Source organism: Gopherus flavomarginatus, chromosome 19 (assembly GCF_025201925.1).
Source record: "Gopherus flavomarginatus isolate rGopFla2 chromosome 19, rGopFla2.mat.asm, whole genome shotgun sequence".
In the NCBI taxonomy this organism is placed as follows: domain Eukaryota; kingdom Metazoa; phylum Chordata; order Testudines; family Testudinidae; genus Gopherus; species Gopherus flavomarginatus.
In genome coordinates, this window is record NC_066635.1 from 18,877,924 (window position 1) to 18,895,091 (window position 17,168).

Sequence of the window (17,168 nt, forward strand, 5' to 3'; positions counted from 1 at the left end):
CTGCGGTTTGCTAGGTGGTTCCAGGAACGCGATAGCAAACCGCAGCGAAGCTGGTCTCCTTCCCCGGTTTGCTCTCGCGTTCCCCGAACCCCGAGCAAGCAGGTCTCCTTCCCTGCGGTTTGCTGGGTGGTTCGGGGAACGCGAGAGCAAACCGCGGCGAAGCTGGTTTACTTCCCCGGTTTGCTCTCGAGTTCCCCGAACCCCCCTTGAAGCCGCCCAACAGCGCTGCAGTGTGGCCACATCTAACACCACTTGCAGCGCTGGTTGCTGTAAGTGTGGCCACTCTGCAGCGCTGGCCCTATACAGCTGTACTAATACAGCTGTAACAACCAGCGCTGCAAAACTGTAGATGTAGACATACCCTCTGTAAACTAAAACTTCAGGCGTTTGTTTTAACTGCTATTTTAACAAAACCTGATGTCTGCACAGAATTTGTATGGCATATTGGCAGATTACACCTCTTAAATGAGTGCAGCAGAACCCTATACCTAAATAATATATTTGCTAACCAAATCCCATTTATCTGTGATCTTTTATGTAGTTCTCTGAGAAAACCAAGGAGGTGAAAGAAGACTAGCTCTCCTCCTTCCTCCCCTCTGGCAAAATTTCTCTAGTACTGTATAGCTTAAACAAAATAAAATGAAACATAGAAGATTTTGTCTATGACCAGAAATAACACTCTCACTTTCAAGGTTCAATTTTTGCTTTCCTATAAGATGCTTTTTCAGTTAAATGTAAGAATTTTTGTGGCCCCCCTCTTTTTTTTTTCTTCTTACTGACTCAGTAATGAGCGTCAAACAACTTGTTTATCATATAGCCAGACAGATGGCCACCATTCTTTGGATCTTTGTTACTAATTTTTTTAGTGGTACCATGGTGCAGTGTCTGGAACATCCCAGCTCAGGCTGTATGGGTTATCAGCAGTAATGAGAAAAGAACTGAAGGTTGAAACTCAGATTTTTTTTTTCAAGTTAGTACTTTCTGGCTCCAACCATTAGTAATGGCCAATTTCAGCATACCGCATTGTAGGTTATAGTCTCTGGATGGTTTCAGAAAGGCAAAAACATTTTAAAAATCATGGAACAGCAAACAGCCCTGACATCATGCTATTATTTATGAGATTGCTGGGGTTTTTTAAACCACTAGTGAATGCACTTAACCAATATCAGAAGTCATATGCCCTTCAGAATGAGTCTAGTCTGAATATAAAGTCTAATATCCACTCCTAATGGAAATAGCACCTTTCCTGTCACATCTCCCCAGTAATATTTTTATTACTTAATATTAATAAAATATTAATTTTTTATTAATATTTTATTATCAGTTAGGTAGTTTGGTTGTATCCATGGCTGGCAAAGAAGTAGTGCATTAGAAAAATTTAACTCCTAGACAGCTTTTAATCAAAAGGTTTAAAAAACACTAAGAACTAGACTAAAACATTGAGCGTACCACGTAAGTTCAATAAGAGCCAAGAAGAGGAACCTATATTGGGTGCAAATTTAAGTTTGTCAAACAAACTACTATGGGATGGGAAGTTTATTTTAAGCTTTTTATGCAAGGTTTTAATGAACGATAGTGTCATTTGGCATCTAAAACATCACATTGTAGTTGCTAACAAGACATCCCTGAACAGGTGATGAGCTTTCCTAGGAACCAATAAAAAATTAGGCTCAAGTTTCAGGTGTGTACATTGGTATAAGATGGTCAGGGAGACACACTGTGGGCTTATACCATATGAACAGACCTGTTAATTCTATGGCCTGTGTATAGTGGAATGAAATCCAGCAAAGTTGACACCTTATCTTATCAGGGACATGCTACATACAGCATTTTCAAGAGAGAAGGAAAAAAATAAATACTAATCATGGACAAACATTGTTAAACAAATTTTGTCATCTGTTTAACCGAGAAAAATAGTGTTCTATTCAACCTGACTGCCGGTTTTTAAAATATCAAACTGAAAACACAAATTCCAGCATATGGGATTATCTGGAGACCCACATGGTTCATCAGATGCGTTAGAACCTTTAGAGAGCAATTATACGACTTCTGTTACTTGTGCTAGTGGAGTAATTGATAACCAACGTACGGATCTGAGCCTTAACATCATTTATATCAATGGTTAAAGATTAGAGGTCTCAGAACACAGTGAATAACTAATCGTTTTGCTTGCCTTCCCCACTTCCCAAGCCATCCAAGACAAGGGTTATCTTCTTTAAAATATGGGTTTAACCAGGCCCTGGTTTTGTTTGAAGAATCTAATCAAGGTATTCAGTTCACAAAGATGAGTCACAAGTGTATTACCTAAAGTATATTGCCTGACTGACAATGATTAGGCATATTTAGACATTTTAATGCTACATAGTTTTGAGATGCCACGGTCTCAGCATTTGTGATGTCAAGTTAGCCAACATAATCCTGGTTCTTGCATTCATCTTAGTTCATTGATTGAAATCTGAGACTTGCTGTCAGGTGGCGGGCAAGTTAAAATAAGATAACCATGACGTTGCCTCTGCCAGTGAGCAAAGATTTAAAAAACAGAAGACAACCAGCAGACATTATTTGAAAACAAAATCCACTGCCATCTGTGATCACATGTCTCATCACTAGAGCACCACAATAGTTTAATCCCTAACACTGGACTGTAGAGGGAGATGAGAGGCCCAGTCTCACAGTGCAATTTTAGGAATATTACTCCAGTCCAATAACTCATAGGACAAAAAATATTTTTGTTCCTATCCAATCACATTATAGGCTATTAATAGCCCAAGCATCCTGACCATATATATTTGGAAGTTAAGATTAGAGATTTCAAATGAAGAGTAAGTCACATAAAAACCTTTTGAAAATTTAATGCGCTAGCATGTACATAGCTATTTCCTCTAACATTTAACAATTTGCATACGAAATGTCCAACTATATCATAAAATTGAATAAAATAGTCCATGCTTTCATCATCTGTTTCAGAAAAATCTGTCACACTTTAGAGCGTTAATAAACCTATTTCCCATATATGTATTACGACACAGACAGACAAACGCATAGGTCCTCTAGTTGGAGGGTAAGGAGAGCTAATAATTGATGACATCAAGAATGCTGGGTTGTTTAAAGACAATTTGGCTTCAGTCTTCACAGAAAATGTCAATGCTTACCAGAATATTAACAACAAGGGGGAAGGAACACAAGCCAAAATAGAGAAAGAACAGAACAGGTTGAAGTACTTTTAGGTAAATTAGAGCAATTCACATTGGCAGGACCTGATAAAACTCCTCTTAAGGTACTTTAGGAACTGGCTGACGCAATCTCAGAACCATTAGCAATGATCTTCAAAAAAAAACTCATGGACAAGAGAATAGCACCCATTTTTAAAAAGAGGAACAAAGAATCTGGGAAATTTTAGACCAGTCAATGTAATTTTGATACTTGGAAATATACTGGAAATCACCCTAATTTACTTCTTTGACTTAGTTACTGACTTAGTGGATAGACAGGGAGTAGTAGATATGATATAACTTGATTTACACTTTTGACAGTTCAACGTGACATTCTCATAAGCCAACTAAGGAAATGCAATCTAGATGAAATTACTACAAAGGGTGTACAACTGATTGAAAGACTGTACTCAGTAGTTATCAATGGCTTGCTCTCAAACTGGGAGTGCAGGTCATACAGCCGTCAGTCCTAAGTCTGGGACTACTCAACGTTTTCATTAATGACTTAGTAATGGAGTGAAGAGTATGCTTATAAAATTTGCAGAGGACAACAAACTGGGAGGGGAGTTGCAAGCACTTTGGAGGACAGGATAAGAACCCAAAATGACACTGACAAATTAGAGAACTGGGCTGAAATCAACAAAAATTCAATAAAAACAAGTGAAAAGTACAATAAAAGCTGTTTTATCCAGCATATTGGAGGAACTGGGGATGCTGATAAGCGAAAAATGCCAGTTAAGGAGGGAGGGAATTGGGTGCAGGGTGTGGGGGGTTGGGGAGCGGGAGGGAGTTTGAGTGCAGAAGGGGACTCAGAGCAGGGGGTTGGGGTGGTGGTGGGGTCGAGGTGCTGAATCCAGGAGGCACTCACCTCGGGCGGTGCTCACCTCGGGTGGCTCCCCACAAGTGGCGACCTGTCCCAGCTGCTCCTAGGCAGAGGTGCAGCAAGTGTCTCTGCATGCTGCCCCCGGCCAGCACAGGATCCACAGCTCCCATTGGCCAGGAACTGTGGCCAATGGGAGCTGCAGGGGCAGCATCTGCAGGCAGAGGCAGCATGCAGAGCTGCCTAGCTGCACCTCTGCCTAGGATCAGCAAGGACAGGTCGCCACTTGCGGGAGCAATGCAGAGCCAGGTACGGAACCTGCCAGCCCCGCGCCAACCAGATTATAAACCGGACTTTCTATGAAGATTAGAAATGCCGGTTTATAGTGCTTTCCAGTTGGTACAGGGCCGGATAACACACCTTTTACTGTACTCCTCTTAGGAAGAAAAAACCAAAAACAACTATAAAATAAGGAGTAACTGGCTAGGAGACAGTATTGCTGAAAAGGATCTGGGGGCTATATTTGAACACAATTCAGATCAACAATGTGATGCTGTTGAAACAAAAAGGCTAACATTCTGGGGTGTATCAATAGGTCTCTCCTATGTAAGTCATAGGTGGTAATTGTTCCAGTCTAGTTGACACTTGTGAGGACTCAGCTGGAATACTGTGTCCAGATCTGGACACCACACGTTGTGGACAAATCAGACAAACGTGGACTAATTGGAGAGTCCAGAGAAGAACAACGAAAGTGATAAAAGGTTTAGAAATCCTGACCTATGAGGAAAGGTTAGAAAAACTGGGCATGCTTAGTCTTGAGAAAAGAAGTCTGTGATAACAGTCTTCCATTATGTTAATGGCTGCTATAAAGTGGACTTTGATCAATTGTTCTCCGTGTCCACCGAAGGTAGGACAAGAAGTAATGGGCTTAATCTGCAGCAACAAAGATTTAGATTAGCTGTTAGGAAAAAAACTTTCTAAATATAAGGGCAGTTAAGCTAAGCCTCCATGATTGGAGTTTTTTTAAGAACAGGCTATATAAATACCTGTCAGGGATGGTATAGGTTTACCTGGTCCTACCTCAGCACAAGGGGCCAAAGTTGATGAATTGAGATCCCTTTCACCACTATATTTCTAGGATGATATTTTAAAAAAATTAGATTTATGTACTACGTACAAGGTCAGCAACACTGAAGATCACATAAATATAGGATTAGGAATGACAAGGAGCAAGATCTCAGTTTAAAGTTCTGGCTAATCTTATTCTTTTCACTCCACCATTCACTATTTTATTATTTTTTCTCTCAAATCACATCAACACTGAAAAATAAATCACTTTTCTGAATATGCATATTAATACACAAGATGGCAGCGTGGTGTTTTGAGGGGTTTTTTTTGTTTGGTTGGTTTTTTACACAATATTTTTATATATGGCGCACATTTAGTTTCTGGCTATTTTCCTGTATTACGTATGAGTCTTTACAAATACAGTTAAGTAATCCTATTTGATTTATAATGTTTTAAGACACTTAAATTATCAGTAGAATTCTGGAGTAGCCAGAACTATGGATACCTTTACAAACAAAAAGCCCCACCTCGTCATGAGAATTCTACAGAGTCAAGCTCCCACCTCAAATCAACATTAGTCTCGGATTTTGACTCTTTCTAAAATAAGAAGGTATGCCTCTCCATTCCGTTTCCCCAAGCCAATCTCAGGGTGCCAACTGTGGGTGGAGAAGTACCTCCCTGTCACTTGACAGCTATTGCTCTGTCTTGATTAAGCAACAACATTGATAGTATCTGACCAGAATTCTGTCTAATTGTCCCCAGCCAGAAACAGTGAGCTTTAAGGAAATCAGTAAATATATAAATACAGATACATATAATTACCTCTGCAACTTTTGGAGGCACTCCATCACCAAGCACTTCCCTAATGAAGCACTGCTGGCTCATGTAACATGAGAGTCCACAAGTTCTCTTGAAAGCATCTCTCAGACGCTTCAGTTCTACATCTGTAACTGTATTAAGAAAAAGAAATTACAATCAAGAAAGATGAACAGGAAGATTTAGCAGCCTTAATTTCAATATCAAGAAGTCTTTTTCCAGAGGAAAAAAAACTAAAACATATCCTCATCTTGCAATTAAAATACCTAGATAAATTAAATGCACAATATCTTTAATTTATTAGCACTCAGACATCTGGAAAAATTTTCCAGAAAAAGAGTGAAAAGTCATGTAGAACAAAAAATTTAACATCAATTGACTATTCTCTGAATACAATAGTATATTGTAATTGACTATTCTCTGAATGCAATAGTATATTGTAATACTTGTTACAAAGATAAACACTGTGATAATTATACATTATCATGCTACTGAAAAATAAGCTGGCATTATATGCAAATCTGGACTGAGTATAAGCCAAACGGATGATCCGTAACTGATGGTTACCAACACATAGTAAGAGTTGAACTAGCCAAGTTGTTTCATGTAAGCAGTTTTCATTTACCAAATAGGTCTGCTTTTGTGCTATATAAAAAAAAGTTTCTGCAAATTATCACCTGCAGGTTCATATCATAATACAAAAAGCATTAATAGAAAACAGATCTAACTATACTTGGTTCAAGTTTTGTCAGGAGTGGAAAAATCGTTTTAAGTTTTTCCTCCACAGTAACAGCTACAAGCTGATTTCTCTACTGATGTGTATTGGCACCTGTGTCATATGACAAAAGGATTGATGGATCCCCCTTTTACATGTACAAAGGCTTCCTCTTGCCTGCAGAACTGGTCTTTGATTTTAACATTTTACACTTCCAGCATCTTTCTAATGAAGTTCTTCAAGGTCCTAATTCAGCAAGGCACTTAAGTTTGTGCTTAACTCATGTGCTCGAGTGCCTCATTTGAATGGAAAGAACTGGGAACAGAGCCATGGAGTTTTGATTCCTGTTGCCTATTGCAACACCACTCTCTCCCTTAAGATAATATGAGCAGAATGTCCCCAATCTCAATCCTGCATTTAAGTAGTGTGTTAACAGACTTTTCCTGCTGACTTAAAAGTAAAAAAAAAAATGGAATTTAGCAAATGAAGTGCTCTGTTTCTGTCAATGAACAAGTAAAACTGTCTCATACCTAAACTTGATATTTAAAGTATCTAAGATCATTCCCTTGCCAATGCAGGAATAATTTCTAGCAGATTTTCGAAAGCACATTATAAGCTTTTATCAAAACCCCTTGAATCTCTCCTCAACCAAGTATATGTTCTAACCACTCTCTATTTATATCCTAAGCGGAAAGGAATGAAACGTTAACTGTAATTCCCATCCCTAGACTGTGTCAGACAGACAGGTTTGTGACCCTATTCTGTCATTAGAAGACTTTATGACCCAGATCACGCATCAGTGACATTGTACTGCAGAATAAAGTCACTTTTCACACTGAAGCCAGAACACAAAGCATGCAGCACTGGATGCAAAACTAACATTACCACTAGGTCATCTTTCATCATCTTCATTAGATTACTCAAACAATCTCCCCTCTGAAAGGTCTACATATCAGCAAGCTAAAATATAACAAACATGTCTGACTGGTTATTGGGGTTTGGGACTTCTCTATGTGTGTGTTAGAAGCATACAGCACACCACAGATTTCATTCCAACCAGTGTCGTTGAAGATTACAATTTGTCCCTTAACTCACTGAAGATTCATTGTCACTGTTTTGTCAAAATCTTTCGAACCAATTTTGAAATTGGTTCACATTTAAATTAAGGATCTACCTTTCATTAACAACTATGTTCACAAGAAATCCTTATTTTGCTTTTATTTTCATATATATTATTGTTTAAAGACAATGGTACTGAAATGTTCGTATTTTTTTAAACTAAAAACAGGGTTTTAAAGGTTATGAGAAATGAGATGATAAAGAAAGATATGAAGCTATTTTAACAGCATTAACACTGCCATACAGAGATAGTTTTGGTGTAAGGATGTTGCTTGGGCTATTGCCACTGCATATCATACTAATAAAACAAGAAGTGACATATAATTAAGTGGTCTACTCGCAACAGCTCTTATCTGGAGCATAAAGTAACATTTAAATTTCATACTCCCATATTAGTTGCTGTCTGTATAGTCATTCCCAATTTTTATTTTGTGAGAGAAAGTAGGATTCTATCTAAAGATTTGCTAAAACACCATGGTCTCGTTAGAAAATTATCTCGGTGAAAATTCTCTCCTCAGCATTTAGCTGGGCATAGGAAACAGAGCCCAAGGAATAACCTCCACAGCTGTAGGTTGCCCCTAACCTCTTCTGAAGAGTGGGGGACAGGATACAAGGCTAGATTTTGTGCACACCTGATCCTGTATCTCACCATAGCCTTCAAACATGTACGGAATTCATGTAGCAAGGCTCCATACAACGCTTGTCTAAGTATTTTTGCAGGAGTAAATCAAGATACCCAAATCTCAGACAAAATCTAACTGTGATGAGAACATTGGATGTCCTAAGAGATATAAGTTCAGGACCTACACGGTAGCATTCTCTGATATTCTTCCATTTCCACATGCAGGGCCAGAAAGACAGGCAGAACTACCAGGTCTAAATGCACAGAAGCGACATTGGTGAGAGGAGGACAAGCTTAGGCTTATTAAGAACTGGGGAACCTTCTGCGGCAGGAGACTCCCACAGAGGAAGCATAAGCTGCACCTCAACCAAAATGGAACCAGACTGATGGCATGGAAAATTAAAAAGGCTGTAGAGGATTTTTTAAACTAAGGACTGGGGAAAAGCTGACAAGTATGGAGGACCACATCCCTTAGGGATGAATTTATTAAAAGGTGAACTCTATAGGCTAATATACAGAATTGGAAAGAAGTTGTTAAAGCACAGGTAGAAGCTAGTAAGGAACAGCCAAACAAAGTCCAATTTAAACATAACTCATGAAAGCAACTAAATACTGACAATACGTACAAGGGCTTATATATAAATGCTATAAATCTACATAAATCAAATTGTAATAAGGAAAATAGGAAGGAGCACAAACTCTGGCCAGTAAAATGTAAAAGTTTATAAAACAAGACAAGAAAGAATTGACGAAGCAACTGGCTAAAGATGCAAAAACTAACAGTAATTTTAACTTTTAAGGCTATCAAAGGCAGAAAGCCTGCCAAACAAGCAGTGGGGCCACTCGATGACACAGGTATTAAAGGAGCATTCCAAGAAATCAAGGCCATTGTAGAGAAGGTAAATGAATTCCTGCATCAGTCCTCACCACAGAGGAGGTGGGGGCCATGAGAGCTTTTCTTTTTGGGTGACAAATCTGACACACTGTCAAACTGATGTGTGAACAGAAGAGGTTTTACAACAAACGGATCAATTGAACAGTAATACTTCCTAGATGGTATTCACCCAAGGGTTCCAAAAGAACTCAAATATGAAATTGCAGAACGTAGTCTGGAAAGTAGCTAGTAGTTGGAAAATCCCCAACTCGGTGCCCACGGGCGCCATCTAAATGTGCCTGCGTCCTGGCCGGCGGTGGAGCATCCGCCGAAATGCCGCCGAATTTCTGTGACATTTCGGTGGCGACACTTCTTGATGACGTCACTTGTCGGCGGCAAGTGATGTCATCGAGAGGCGTCACCACCAAAACGCCACAGAAATTCAGCAGCACTTCAGCAGGTGCTCCACCGCCGCCACGGTCCTTCGTCTGGTGCCCGCCAGATGAAAAGGTTGCGGACCACGGAGCTAATGTAATGCCAGGAGATCCTGGCAATTACAGGCCAGTGAGCCTAACTTCGGCACTGGGAAAAATGGTAGAAACTATAGTAAACACCACAATGATCAGAGACATGGATAAACACTATTTGTTGGCGATGAACATGGATTTTGTAAAGGAAAATCATGCCTCACCAAACTATTAGAATTCTCTGAAGGAATCAACAAGCATCACAAAACTGGGGTGACCGGCAACAAAATGGAAAATGAAATTCAATGCTGATAAATGTAAAGTAATGCACAGTGGAAAACATAATCCCAACTATACATATAAAATGATGCGGACTAAATTAGCTGTTACCACTCAAGAAAGAGACCTTGTAATCATTGTGGCTTGTTCTCTGAAAATATCCACTGAATGAGCAGCAGCAGTCAAAAAAGCTAACAGAATATTGGGAATCATTAGGAAAGGGATAGATAATAAGACAGAAAATATATTGTCTCTATATAAATGCATGGTACCCGCAGCTTGCATACTGTGTAGAGATCTTGTTGCCCTTCTCAAAAAAGATATATTGGAATTGGAAAAAGTACAGAAAAGGGAAATAAAAATGATTAAGGATATGAAACAGCTTACATATGAAGAGAGATTAATAAGACTGGGACTGTTCAGCTTGGAAAAGAGATGACTAAGGGGAGATATAATAGAGGTCTATAAAATCATAACTGGTGTGGAGAAAGTAAATAAGGAAGTATTATTTACTCCTCCTCATAACACAAGAACTAGGGGTCACCAAAAGAAATTAATAAGCACTAAGTTTAAAACAAACAAAAGGAAATATTTCTTCACACAGCGCACAGTCAACCTGTGGAACTCTTTGCCAGAGGATGTTGTGAAGGCCAAGACTATAACAAGGTTCAGAAAAGAACTCATGGGAGGATAGGTCCATCAATGGCTATTAGCCAGGATGGACAGGGGTGGTGTCTCTAGCCTATGTTTGCCAGAAGCTGAAAATGGGTGACTGGGATGGATCACCTGATGATTACCCATTCTGTTCATTCCCTCTGGGGCACTTGACATTGGCCACTGTAGGAGACAGGATACTGGGCAAGATGGACCATGGTCTGATTCAGTATGTTCTTATGAAAAAAGTGTTCTACTTTACAGTAAAATAAAAGTATTATTAGGTGACCTTTCAAAAGGGATAAGTGTCTTCCAATACAAAAAGAGAAACTTTCTCCCAGCATTGTATTTTTCCACACTGTTGGTTCCAAGTGAATTTCTTTTAGTCTCTGTATAAAATTAATCCAATCTTTGTTCTGATATACAATGAAGAAAGGCAAAGAAAGATGTTTAAACAACATAACCTAAACCTTGCATTACCAGATGCTTCAGGGTTTACATAGGTAAGAAGATGTAATATGTACACTGCACTGACTTTCAAGGACCCAATTAATGTATTAAACACACCAACTTGATGCATGGTTACTTAATACAATAATAATACTTAATACAGAAAGTTAAGAGAATGAATAGACAGCCAAAACTTACGTAAGTTCTTAGTTCTACTAAAAGCTTTTCACATTTTTTATTAATTACTGCATCGCTGAATTAGAATACAAACTTTAGCATTGTATGAAGAGACACTGCCAATGATTTGTATTTAAATAAATATCGGCTTCATAAAACCTTCCTGAGGGGTAAATATGGATTACTTATATTGGGCCCTTCTCAACCACACCAACAGGAGTATACTCTTTTTTCCTGTCTACTGAGCAGAAGCACAGCAAAGAAAAGAACTCGCCGTCCATCAGCCTGGTAGATACAAACATTAGAACCTTATCAGTGGTGGTCTATAGTCTAGCCTGAAAGACTATAAGCTGCAGGCCATACTCCAATCCATTAACACTGACAGGAGCATGCACTGATTCAGAGCAGTATTACAAAGCCTTCTGATTTAATAAAAAGCAGTCTGGTACACTTTCAAAGGCTCCATTTCCTTTCTTCCTTCTCCTTCCCATAATCCTAATATTAGTATAAAAGACGCAAAATGAGAACTTTAGGCTGACAGCTTTATCTTGCAACTTCTCACATCCCTTCTATTTTTGTTTTAAACTGGATCTCAGCCTTTTGCTTCTGAATCCACTTTCATTTTCTGTCTTCCTAACGCGTGTCCTTTTCGCTACATATGCCATCAGAAATTACAAACACTCCTACACGGGACTGCAGTTGCATGACTACAAAGCACACATCTCCAGCTGTAACGACAACCCCAGCCACTTAGGAAGAGAATAGGATCATGCAATTCCAGTCATTTTCCAAATGTTAATACTGGAGCTTCTAGTTACTGTAAAAGCACTATAGAACAGAAGCACAAGAACAATCCCAATGAATTATATTTGAGATTTTCCTGCCTGGTTAAGTGAAAAAAGGCAGCATATCAGGCCCAATTTAAATCTTCAATTACTATTGTAACAGAAAATTTCATTTACCTGATAAATGTGAATTGGCTGCATATAGTATGCTAGAATATAAAGCTACCTTTTTACTCACCCAAGTACTTTCCTAGTCATAAATTTATTGGTTGTTCCTTTGTAAGATTTACCTGTTTTAACAACAACAATAAAAACAATTCATAACCTGGCAACCTTAACGACAGCCATCATTTATAACACACCTTTAAGGGGTTGCAGAGGAAGATTTGGCCTTCTCCCTTCTTCCACCACCGCCTGATCCTCCTGTTCCCATCTTAGGTATCCTCCCCTTCCACCAGCCTGACACCTATTTCCCCTACACAAACCTCTACAAGTCTGAATTAGTGGCATTGTGACCAGGTGCTTGGGGTTTCAGTGCCACTCAAGTCTGGCCCAGCCAGCCCCATCACACCTCCAGCTTTCATCACAGAGCACCCTACAAAGAATGTATATATAGGAATTACTACACACATCACTGAACTGCAGCCTTCTCTGTGTTTAATATCACCTCTAATGTCTTACACCACATAATATTTCCTGCGCTAAACTCGTGTAGTGAAGAACATTGAACTAAACAAACTGTGGAGCAACTGAGGAAGCTGAATATAATTGTGCAAGTTTGAACTGGACTAGGAAACCAAGAATAAAAAGCCTCTACTTGTAAGCCGTGGATACTGCAGCTGGGAGCGTATCTCACGGGTCAGGAAGACAGACTCGCAGCTGGCTCCCTCTGAGCTATCGCACTAGAAACAGCAGTATGGACACTGTGGCACACGCAGGGGCTTAGGCTAGCCACTCAAGTGACCCCTTGGGTTCAAACCTGGGTGATCAGCAAGAGTTACCGCCCAGGCCACAACACTGCACAGCTATTTTTTGCCCACTAGCTTGAGAGGAGCTAGCAGCGGGTCTGTCTACCTAGGCTGAGAAGTTTGCTCCCAATTGCAGTGCAGACACACCCCAGTGCTCAGGACCTCTGTTTCAGAGCTCACCCAAAAGGCTGTCCTGCCTGCAGCATACTGGCACCTAATGCCATGAAGGACACTGAGGCTATGTCTACACTACAGACCTCACGGCGGCACAGCCGTACTGATCCAGCTGCTCCACTGTAAGATCTCATGTAGCCGTTCTATGATGATGGGAGAGAGCTTGTGGAAGCTTTGTACCTAAGTGTCTAGTCACTCTATCAAGTAGCCAAGTCATCTGGAAATATAAATTCCCTGTCACAAGGGTACATAGAACACTACCAGGCTAAAAAAATTTTAAATTTTTAGTTTTAATGGGAAGTTTGGATTTTTTTTTTTCCTCAGCATCTTTGCTGTTTGGCAGATACACCACCACTGCCCATATCCAACTGCAATGGGAAACTGGAAAGGGAAAAAAAAATCAGATTTTCCCCTTGACTTATTGGCCCCATGCACCACTGTATTTCTCTACTGGGGGGGAGAGAGAGAGAAATTTAACAGATTTGGAAAAGGTCTCCTCTACTTTAAGGGCATCTGGACAACAGTTAAGAACTGTTCTCCTTATAACATGCCTATTCCTCCTCTATTCTACTTAACATCATGCATGGTTGCATACCTACTGAAAGTCTTAATATTTTGGAGGCAGGCCTGAGAAATCTTCAAAAGACTGAGAACAGTGCACTTAATCTGCTCCCTTCACATTTTCTCTATGGCTTCCCCTTGCTTTCTTCTACTGGTGTTTAACCCCTGATATGGAGGAGGGTGATTTTTATTATATTATTTGTATTACAATAGTTCTTAGAGATGAGGGTCCTATTGTACAGTGCCTAGCACTAAAAGAAACAGCCACTGCCCTGAAGAGCTGACTAGCCAAGTTCTTCTCTTGGCTCTTGCTTAAAGGTGCACTTTCCAATCCCTTTTGCTTTGTCAGTTCCAAAGATGTTCATTAGACATTAGGAAAAATTCAGCTCCAAGCACCTAGGAATCATCATATTGGGGCTATATGTTTATTTTTATTACTTTACAAATATTGTCTTGGGCATACACCATTCTTGTTCTAATCTACTCAATCGCATTTAAGTATCGGTGCCCTCCCATATTTATATCTGATCTACTTATTCGTTCAAGTTGGCCTAATTGAAGTAATGAATTTTTCTTCGCTAATAACTGGTTTTGCTTTCATTACTACATAAAATATATTGTGCTCACTCAACACTAATATATCAAGTGTTTAATTTGGTTATTCTGCCCAACTTCCTGGCTACAGCCAGTGCTAGATGTGTAATATTCCTCAGGAGACTGTTAATGCGGTTCAGAAAGCAATCATTTACTACATCCATCATCTGTCTACATCTCAGCGTATGTCAAAAGGGCTTAATACCACGAAGGCTCAAGTTACCCAGAGTCATGATCTAGTCATCTTCAAAAGTCATATGAATTGTAAGTGACATACTGTGTTTTGTACGACTGCTCTGCAATATACCACAACAATTATGAATCCATTGATATAGCATCTAATTTAATATTTTCACAGGAAGCCCAAGAAAATAATTGGACAACTTCCTTCTTCTCAAAAGATTTATTTTGGTATCTCAACAGAAAGATGTCTATATGTGAAGTATATTATAACTGTTTCTGCCTTTACTGAATCTTTAAGAGGAAAGGACTAAGAGCTTTCCACCTGCTTACAGATAGTCTAAAATATATACATACCTGCTTAGTTTAAAAAAAATGTTTCCAGGGAGAAGACTCCCAAGGCCCCCCTTAACACTTTTTTATATCAGAGAAAGCAAAATAATGCTTATGTATTTTACAGGTAAAGCCACCACTAGTGGCTTCCTGGAGCCCCACATAAAATGACAGACCAAACCATAGTCTCGCTTTTTAAAGAACAAAAGGGTATTACTTACATTACCTCTCCTCCCGCCCCCCATCTCCTTCCACCACAGGAATGGAAAGAAACTCCGAGTCCATCCATCTTCTCTGGCTGCTTAAGGCGCGTGCCCTAGTACTTTAGCAGGAAAGAGCTCTGACAACATTAGAAAGCCTGTACTAGTTCAGCCCAAGCAGTTAAAATTAATTTCTTCACAACTGGTTATTTAAGCTCCTGAAATCATAATAATTTCTGCTGCACCCAATACATCTTGAAACCTATTTTATTTTGGTCTTCCAGGAACATTGCGTATTGCTGCACTTTAAGTGCCTTTTTCACTCCAGGAATACACAGTGTTTCTATAATTAAACATGGAAAAAATAGCTTACGCCAAAACATGGTTAGACGTTTGAATTAAACTGGCACAAACAAGTAAACACAAAGTGATGGATGATACTACCATCTCCTTTTCTCAACCAGTTATGCCTAAGCCCTGGGTGCATATGTCAATATTTTAATCACTGAAAGAGGTACTTAAGGTTGCTGCCCCCAGAGTTTCATCTAACTTCTATTTTTTATGTCCTGCAGGGTAAATGTCTACAGAGTCTATTTAATTTTTAGTGTACTTAATTTCAAATACTTTTACACTTTTTATTCCTTTAAACAAACATTTCATTAAGTCATTGAACAGTCAACAAATGTTGATAAACCTTTATTTTGGGCCAGATTTCAATCAGTGACCTAAAGATGAAAGGTTCTAGATAACACTAAACCTGAGCCATCCAGTTCCAAAACTTGATGTCCTCTGAGGTACAAAAGCTATGTACAAAGGCAATAAAGGAAAACCAGTTTCACTAATAAACCATGGTTTAAAAAAAACTATATGCTTAATACCCACTTCAAACAAATGCAACCCTAACACCTGCCCTAGATTCTGATCTCGTTTACTAAGACAATTCCGCTGCCTACTCAATAAGCATTTTTCCATCTCACTAAACTATTACATATTTTAGCATGTGATAAAATGATCATCCCTAATAGCACACAAATTAGTTACGTCTTCCCCATCCTATGCCTTATACTCACTTTAACATGTGTCTGGTTTTCCTACATAGTAGAATTAAATGTAAATGAGGTGGTGATAAATAACTGCAGCATGACTTAGACAAAACAACAATTTTATACAAATTTTACTAACAAATTAGAGATATTTTGACCCTTGGATACTTTTGTTGTGCATATTCAGACTATTTTTGCACTTCTCAAAACTGGAGTAAGTCGTGGCAGCTTTATTTAAATGTGAAACGTCCAATTACTCCTTATTATGTGAATCTGAACTGCAGCTTCACAAGGCTGCTGCTTTACCAAGTAGATAACATTGTATCACAATTCCAGGCACTGAAAATTTAAATGACTAATACAATATGAAAGTTCTCAGTCTGAGATTCCAATGACCTTGTGATTTAAATTAAAAAACCTGTTCCTAAGGAATAGCTGATTGCAAGCCCTTATGTGAGGTGCCGGTATACTGGTCAGCTAGAGGTTCACGTTATCCTTACATAAAGTGAGGACATTCTATACCTCAGGCTCCTCTCCTTCCTTAGCTTCACCGCCTCAGGCTTTTTACTCTAAGAGAGCTCCATTTGAAAAAGTTATGGCCTTTTCCAAGGTTGGCATCAGTGGTAACTATAACTTTATTTGTGCAGGGAAGCATTCATTATGTAATGCTGTCTTATTCGACAGCACTGTATCGTCTGCCAGATGGAAGCCAGAAACAGAGCAGAACAATCCATCTCAATAGCCTGTATAACCTGCACACGATGGCAACCCAGACTTAAAGTCAGATCCTTGGAGGGGTAGGAGATAGACCTCAATATTGATTCAAAACCTGTTCAAATTATTCTAATTTATTCTAATTTTAAGTTATTACAAACTTGTCTTCACCTTTAATGAATTCTGACATACACAATCCCTTATTATTTAAGTCTCAGGCCTCCATGCAGAGTTTCCCCTTGGTACTGACATGTGCCCGCTATTTGTTATGTGGAATGAAAAGCAGAAATGAGTTTGGTTTTAACTAAGCAGGATTGTACCCATATTTGTAGATAAATTAATG

General features: G+C 39.1%; 1 protein-coding gene across 1 annotated transcript in view; it reads right to left on the minus strand.

Moving 5' to 3' along the window:
- USP32 (ubiquitin specific peptidase 32) overlaps window positions 1-17,168 on the minus strand; it is a 127,996-nt gene that overhangs the window by 88,107 nt on the left and 22,721 nt on the right. Inside the window, exon 2 of the mRNA XM_050929690.1 lies at window positions 5,923-6,050. Within this exon, the coding sequence (XP_050785647.1) occupies window positions 5,923-6,050 (128 nt within the window). The remainder of the gene's footprint in view (window positions 1-5,922; window positions 6,051-17,168) is intronic.